This window comes from Lagopus leucura, unplaced genomic scaffold (genome assembly GCF_019238085.1).
Source record: "Lagopus leucura isolate 7727_CA_CO unplaced genomic scaffold, USGS_WTPT01 Super-Scaffold_100044, whole genome shotgun sequence".
Lineage (NCBI taxonomy): Eukaryota > Metazoa > Chordata > Aves > Galliformes > Phasianidae > Lagopus > Lagopus leucura.
Window position 1 is genome coordinate 772,762 of NW_024962291.1, and position 7,901 is coordinate 780,662.

General features: G+C 53.9%; 1 protein-coding gene across 6 annotated transcripts in view; it reads left to right on the forward strand.

Moving 5' to 3' along the window:
- LOC122187242 (USP6 N-terminal-like protein) overlaps nucleotides 1-3,646 on the forward strand; it is a 66,592-nt gene extending 62,946 nt beyond the window's left edge. For all 6 annotated transcript variants that reach the window (XM_042884571.1, XM_042884572.1, XM_042884569.1 and 3 more), the window contains one exon: nucleotides 89-3,646. In XM_042884571.1, the coding sequence (XP_042740505.1) occupies nucleotides 89-1,251 (1,163 nt within the window). In that variant the 3' untranslated portion in view covers nucleotides 1,252-3,646. The remainder of the gene's footprint in view (nucleotides 1-88) is intronic.
- Nucleotides 3,647-7,901: the final 4,255 nt, after the last annotated feature.

A 7,901-nucleotide genomic window follows, 5' to 3' on the forward strand; every position in this document is an offset into this window, starting at 1 on the left:
TTTGATTACTTACATATTTTTAATATATTTTCTTAATTTCTTATTTTTGATTTTTCCCTTGTTCGTATCATCGCTCCCTCTGGTGCAGCCAAGCCTGACGAGTTCCCTCGCAGACCCCTGGGCCTGGAGCTCTCCCTCAACCCTCTGGACACGAAGGCCAGTGCGGCAGCCAATGGCCAGAATGGGCTGCTGGGTGAGCACCCCTCTGACAGGGGCACCACACAGCCTCCCAGCCACCAGGGGACGGCCGTCGGGACTCCTGATGTGCCAAGCAGCCGGGCCCATGAAGCAGCTGACAGCCATCCACATCTCCCCTACAGTGAGGGGCAGCCGACAGAGGACGTGGCACAGCGGCAATCTCCAAAGCCGAGCGAGATGCAAGCCTTCCCCACCAGCCTGGAGGATGCTGTGAGGAGTGGGGAATCTACCCTGCACACTGGACATGGGGTTGAGCACGAGGAGCATCGTGAGCTGCACCGCGAGTCGCCCAGTTTCACTCCCTCCCTGTGCAGCTCCGTGGGCTCCTTCCACCCTGCGTCAAACGCTCCTGTGGACACACCAGCTGGGGAGGCCCAGCCGCCTGAGCAGCATTCCAGCATGGACCACACGCCAGATCCTGCTGCTTGTGGGCCACCTGAGGAACAACAAGCATCCTCCCTGCATGGGGAGGAGGCCACAGCACTGCAGAGGGACATCCCTGAGGATATGGGCGAGACGCAACATGGAGTGATACTGATGAATGGAATGGACTCAAAGGCCTCACTGCCCAAGTCGGCGTCCACGGGTGAGCTTGGTGGCCTGCAGCAGGGCACAGAGATGGCGCTTGAGCGAGGCTTCACTGCCCTAGGCTCACTTGCCCCAGGCAGGCCTTCGGGCAGCAGCACGCCTGCTCTGTCAGAGAGCGTGTCACTGGCCAGGGGGAACAGCCTCCATACCGTGGTGAAAACCACCACCCGCCTGCACGTGGCACATGTGACTGAGCAGGACTTGGCAAACAGAAGGCAGGTGGCACTGCCCTGGCCAGAGGCCGCCCATCCCCTGGCTGCCAGCTCCCTGCTGCCTTCTGCCAGGTCAGACATGGGGGCGGTCCAGCAAGGCACCCAGAAACCGCCGAATGCACTGAAAGCACTGCGCCCACCCCTGAGCCCCAAACCAAAACTTCCCCCACAGGTTTCCAAATCCCTGTCAGAGAACAGCTTCAGCCCAGACTCTCATCCCGCTGCACGGCTGCCCAAGTCGGTGACATTTTAGTGGGGTGTGGGACTGAGCTGGGGGCCGGAGTGGCACCAGCCCCACGATGCCCTCAACACGGCTGTGCCTGCCTGTGGTGTCCCATAGAGCTGTGCTTTGGTATGAGAGCCAGGGCTGCAGAGCCCAGAGCCACCAGCAACCTCCGCTTTGGTTTGCATCCATGGTTTCCTTTCTATGGACAGAAGTGCTTGTGTTTGGGTTCATTTGGGGAGAGCAGCACAGCTGGTTAATGTGTGCTCTTCGCTGCCTGCCCCCTCGCAGCATGGAGCTCCAAGGCTCAGGGTGGGTGCAGTGATGGACATAAGGCAGTGGAGTACAAAATACTTAGCAGGAGGCTTTCCTTCCTCTGTAGCAGTAGGCCTTTATTTCTTTTTCCAGACCTGCAGGAAGCAGCAGCCCTTCAGATGGGACTGGAGCATGCCAGTAGGCAAGCACCACTGCCCAGCAGTCTATGCAAGTCCCTTTCTCCTGGTAGTCCCTTTCCGTGCCCCTGGCTGCACTCCCAGAGAGGAGGTGTTAGCAGCTGGTGGTGGTGAGCTCTGGCTGTGACCCCAGCAGAGGACCCTTCATGTTCTCCAGGTGATGAGGATGGTGGTGAAAGTTGAGCCTGGGTTGCAGGTCCAGAGCAGCAAGCAGGCTTGCTGCCTCAAACTGACCGAAGGGCAGAATTGGCTGCTGCCCTGGTGAGCCTGAGGGCACCGTTTAGCTGCAGTGCAAACCCCCGTCATGCACCTTGCCTTTGCCCGTGAGCTGCTGGAGATGTGTGTTCATGTCTCATTGTGGTGCCCAGGTTGAAGCCTGCTTGTGCCTGAACAAGTAAAATTTCAGGGTGGAGACACCACAGAAGCTAGGAAGAGGGAGTACACGGCCCCCAATTTTTCTTTGTCCTAGTTTAACCCAGCCAGAAATCAGCAACCAAGAAAGGAAACCTGGGTACGGAGGTTTGGAAGTTGATGCCCTAATGCATCGCCACAGGACAGATGCCCCTGCATCTATGTGCAGTGGAGAGCCCTGCAGTCCTGTCCTTTTCCCACCTTCCTTGGGACCACGTGGGATCCAAGCCAATCCCAGCCTTCAGCACTTCTTTTTCAAGCAGCACTGTGTCCACAGGATGTCACCACCTGACTGGAGGTGCACAGGGAGCAGGGCAGCTCACCCCACTGAAAGAACCGAGCCAAACCCATGTGCCCAGCACACAGCAGCTCATTGTGAAGGGATTTCAGCAAGAAGGAGCAATGGGAGCAGCAGGAAATGAGCTCGAGGCCAGATGAGTGGTATGTGACAGTGCTTTGTGGCAGAGGGGATGGGGATGTCACCTTTTGGACAGCGGGTGGGACCACTGCCTGTCCCTCCAATGGCAGACATGGGCCAAAGCTCCTCTAAGATCTAAAGGAGACTTTTGAAACCTAGTTTTCATCTCTCATTTTCATCTCTCAGGCTGCTGCACCATAGCAAAGCCTACCCGGAGACTAGAAGAAAACATCCACCGAGTCCCTTTGGGTATTTACCAGGTTGTGCATGTGCTTTGTGCACGTTATCAGTAGAGCTGTGGAAGGAGCCTGATGCTGCTTCTGCAGCCCTGCTCTGCTCCAGACCTTGTTCCCTGCCCATCTGTGCAGTGCAGGGCTGACCTCACAGCTACTCTGCCAGGTGCTGCCAGGGGCACGCAGTGCTGTTGGTGAAGCACTTAGAAGAGCTATATGGATGCTCAGTAGTTGTGTTTTAATACACCATGGGTAAGAGGTGGTTAGGAGGTTAAGGCAAAAGTGCTTCAATTGGTTTGATTGGTGTGTTCATCAGCAATCGTGCAGCGGTGAAAGCTGTTAGTGCGCTACAGTACCTGGGCAGTATATCAGGACAGGCAGCAATTGCCTTCCATAGCAGCTATATCCTGCCTGGACGGGGGCTAGAAGCGCCCCAGGGGCTGCCGAGAGCCAGCAGCAAGCACTGCTCTCTGGGTGCTGCCTCCCTTCCAGCTGCTCTCGCTCCAGTGCATGTCCCAGTGCCGTCCTCACCCGCTCCATCCCATAGCAAAGCCATTGTGACTGTGAGCAAACTCAGGAAGGAGCTCCCAGCTCCTGGCCCTGCCGAGCTGCCCCGCTGCAGGCTGTGCTGTTCCCTGGCCCAGTGCATGGTGCAGGTGCGGTGTGGGCAGCAGCAGAGCTGCAGGGCCCAGTGCCAGGGACAGACCTCGCTCCCTGTCCTCACACCACAGCCGTGCAGGGCCCAGTGCTGGAGGCCGGGGCTCGGCCGTGCACTTTGACAGCCCTGCTACCGTTGGCTTTTGTTTTACTTGCTATTCTTGTTTACAGCGTGGAACGCTTCCTCCGTGACTCTTTCTAATGTATTATAATTATTACTTTAAAAAATATATTGATGTCTGTGGTTGGTTTTTTTGGTTGGTTGGTTTGTTTCGTTTTTTTTGTAAGGAAGCTAGATGAAAAAAAAAAAAGTCACTCGTTCCTTTTAGCTGTGATCCAGAAAGACATAGTGCTCTGTTTGACATGGTGGTAATAGTGAAAGGTTAGTGTAAAGCTGCTTCCATCCCCCCCCTCCGTGCTTCCCTGCAGCAGCCATGTTAGAGGCAGGAGGAAGGGCTGGGCTACTCATAGGTGAACATGCAGATGGAAAATCGCTCCAGTTCTGGGGCAGGGCCCGGTGCTTCCCTGACGTGTGCAGAAGTGTGAGCTTCCGTGTGTGCAAACGGTGGAGACGTTAGCTGAAGCAGAAGTCGTGGCTGGGGCAGAGCTGCATCCCAGCTGATCCTGGCTCTGTGCCTCCCTCCTGAGGTGGCAGCCAGGGGGCTGAGTGGGGCCCAGCAGCAGGACAGGAACCCGCTCCTCTCTGCCTCCCTGTGCTCACAGCCCAGCGCAGCCCTTCTGCAGTGCTTTGCACTGGCTCTGTTGCAGTGGGGAACCCAAGGCTAACGCCGATTTCCCTGCCTGAAGCCCTCAGAGGGCCATGCCTGGACAGAACGGGTGTGCCCCAACGCAGCATCCGCTGAGTCAGGGCTGATTCATGCTGACGCCATTCACTGGTGCCTCTCATCACTAACAGCATCCTGCAGGAACTGCGTTGTGGGCAGCACCTCTCCCGCACTCCACCCTCCACGTCCTTCCTGCAGGCTGCGGGATATTGCAGCTGTGTAGCAGAGAAAGTGGCCCTTTGGTGTCAAGCTCCGTGATTACACCAACTGCTGGCTCCTCCACTGCAAACCCAAAGCTACACCAGCAAGACAAGGCCAAGAGCAGCACAGGAAGTTTGATGGCTCAGTGGCTTTTCTCAGAAGGGCAGGGCTTTCCCCAGGGTCATGCTGGGCTTAAGCCATGTGGTAGGCAGAGCTTTGTTCTCTCTGCACCAGCTCACTTGGTCACTGAAAAACAGACATAGGAGTTGCTTAGTGGCATCCTGGTCCCTGCATACCATGCAGGCACTGGATTGTACCTTCCTTGCCACAGCAGAATGGTGGCACTGCCCTGGTGCTGGCACCAGTACCTTGTGCACCTCTTGCCAGCATCTTCTGGCTCACACATTTACCCAGGAATCAAGCACTGTCGTGCTTGTCCCATTGCACTCATATAATCACAGAAACATAGAGCCATAGGATGGTTTGGATTGGAAGAGGCCTTAAACACCATGCAGTTCCCATGCCAACTTCAGCAAACTCAGCTCAATTCAGACAATGTCAGAACCTTCAGCAAACACCAGGAACTTCTCCATTTTGAAGTTACCATCTCTTGTTGGCTTAGGAAAGTGCTTCTGTTGCAGCTATGACTGACCAAAAAAGGTATGACACTCATTCCAGCACTCCATCGGCATCTTTAAGAGCTTGTAAGCAATTACATCAGTTGACTCAGCTGTGATCTCTCTGAACTCTCATCTCTCTCTAATAGGCTGTGAGATTCTTGAATGGTGCAGGAGAGAAAAGTTTATTTGTCCATTCTGAGAGAGCTGAATCTGAGCAGAACAGAGCTACAGCTTCAAAGAAGGCCCTCTTCCATCACAGGAGATGCAGCCTCAGCAGGTTAATTGGTGTGATATTGTCTGAAACCTTCTTGGTCACAGTGTTTGTAGTGGCCCAAGGTGCACATCACAGCACCAAGTGTAGTCCAGCCTTGCCACAGCCAGCTAAAGAGATCATGGCGGCCAAATGGGAGCAGGTGTGCAAACTATAGCAAAATGCACTGAGTACTCAAGACACCTGGCTATACAATGAGCAGCTCTTCAGAGAACTGCCTGTTCCACTTACCTAAGCTCACGCCACAGCATCAGAACAGAGAGGGGCAATGAACTCCTTGCCGTAAGGGAAAATGAGTTATTGGAATATCTCAAAACCACATCTTATGGTCCAGAACGTACAATGCCTACAAGGAAATTCCTAAATCAACTCCAACTGTAGTAATTCCTTCTATAGCCTTACAGTCACTGTAACGGAACTGTGTAACCCTGATATCACTTTCAGACTCAAGAAATTCAGCTACTGAATGAACAGCATTCAACTCATACTCAATATGCAAACTTGTGAATACTAACATCCTGTTATAGCTGCTCTGCCAACAAGATGCTCTCCTGCATTCAGACCACAAGCACCAAGTCAGCAAGTCAAAATACCAAGTCCAAAGCAACAGCTCCAACTGAGAGAAGCAGCTGGGCCTGGTTTTTGCCTACCTTAATCTCACTGCCACGCTGTAAAGCTGCCATGATTGCTCTGAGACTGGCCTTCCTCAGCTTAAAGCCAATGTCCTGGAACAAAGATGTGCTACTGAATTAAGCAGCAATCTCACAACGCATGATTTGAGAGGAAGGGCTGCTGTGTCAAGCTTTTAGCGCCTCCTTTTGCTCCCAACCTATCATCTGCAATTTTCAGCATAGAATTTTGCTTTGCAACTAGAAGACACTTGAGCAAACTCAGGTAACAAGTGTATTGCTCAGATCCAGAGCGTTTTTGAGCAAGAAAACTTGAGCCTAAGGGATGCAGAAACCTCTTTGAAAAGGAAGTGCTCATACTGTGGCTCCTTGCTCCCAGCCAAACTGCTGAAGGATTTTGTGTTCTGGCTGCTACTGCTTTAGCACATCCCTTGCAACTCTGGTTTGTGTGCAAGAACGTGCTGACATGACACTTTGCAGCAGACAGTCTGGAAAGCAAGCTCTTAGTGCAAGTCAGTTCTTGCCCAGGTGGAAAGTAAAGATTGATGCCAAGCAGTAGTTCTTTGTTTGTATCACTGCACAACATGGTAGAGCACAGGCAGTGGGGTGAGAGGCAGCTTACAGGGATGCTCCCAGTGGGCCGTGGCTCTGTACTGTAGGGCAGAAGGGTTCCTGTACCTATTTTGCTACATGAGGGATGTGACTCATGCTCTGCCCCTGCCGCTCCCAGCCTCTGCCTCCTTGAGCACTTACACCTCTTCAGGCCTGGGCTAGTCCGTGCAGGATGGTTTTCTACCACCTGGATCACCTCTCTCCTCTGGTGCTCTCCCTGGGGTCTGCTAGCGCAGACACAAGTCCCATCAGCCTGCACAACAGCATGGCCTGTGCTGGAGAAATGCCACTGGCCCCTTGTACAGATGTACTCACAGTGGCTGATGGCAGGCATGCCCACAGGGAGGCCCATGCACCAGCCTCCAAAGGACAGCCAGGTTTGGTGACCGATTATACCCTGCTGACAGCCAGGAGCAGCCCAAGGTGTTTACACTAAGCAGGTGTTAGTGTCAGCCAGGTGCTGCAGGGAAGAAGGAAAATTCTGCCTCCAGAACACATGAGCACTTTGGAACTGGTGCCAGAAAGACAGCTGCCTGCTGCTGGGCAAGGCTGCAAGCAGCCAAGCAAAGTACCTTGGCCAACCACTGCTGCCTTTTCCAAACCCTGCGCTACCATACAAAGCTGGGTAGAACAAGAAGCCATCCTCTGCTCCTACCCTGCTTGAAGTGCCACTCAGGGCAGAAAAACCCAGGAAGCACCCAACTGGCACCAGTTCTAAACGCAGCTCTCAGCTCCTCCCTAGTGCTCCAAGGCATCACATCTGAGCTTGTAACAATCCCACACGGTCTGGGGCGAAGGCAAATTGCCCAGGGCGCCGCTGAGGACAGGCTCAGGCTGGTTGCACTCTGCTACCCAACCAAAACTTGGGGGCCAGCAGTGGATTTCGGTGCTAATTAAACAAACGCGTGTGACAACAACAGTGGTGCAGCAGAACTTTTTACATAAAGGACAAATCCCTGGATGTGAAAATAAGCGAGGCCTTGTGCAATCACAGCTGCTGCCTTTGGCACCCTGCAGCCCATTAGCCGCCCATCTGCAGGGCACAGAACCCACCTCTGTTTCATCTCTGACTGTTCATCGGCACTGCCTGGGGATACCTGCGCAAGATTTTTCCCACAGAGGCCAACAGATGGCCTTTAACCACCTCAAGACCTCTTCAAACAACACTCGGCTCCAGGAAACAACATGTGGGCTCACAGCTGCTTCACAGAGGTTTGCCTTGCACCCGTGTTGAAATCACTGGCCCAACTCTGTTGCCTTTCTGGTCTGCAGCACAGTGGTGGTTCACTCAGAGATGAAACCCAAGAATCTCCCCTCCCCACTCTCCTGTTCCCTGTGATCCTCCCAGAGCCACCATTGGCAGCAAGCTCTGGACAGAGCCATCAAAACGG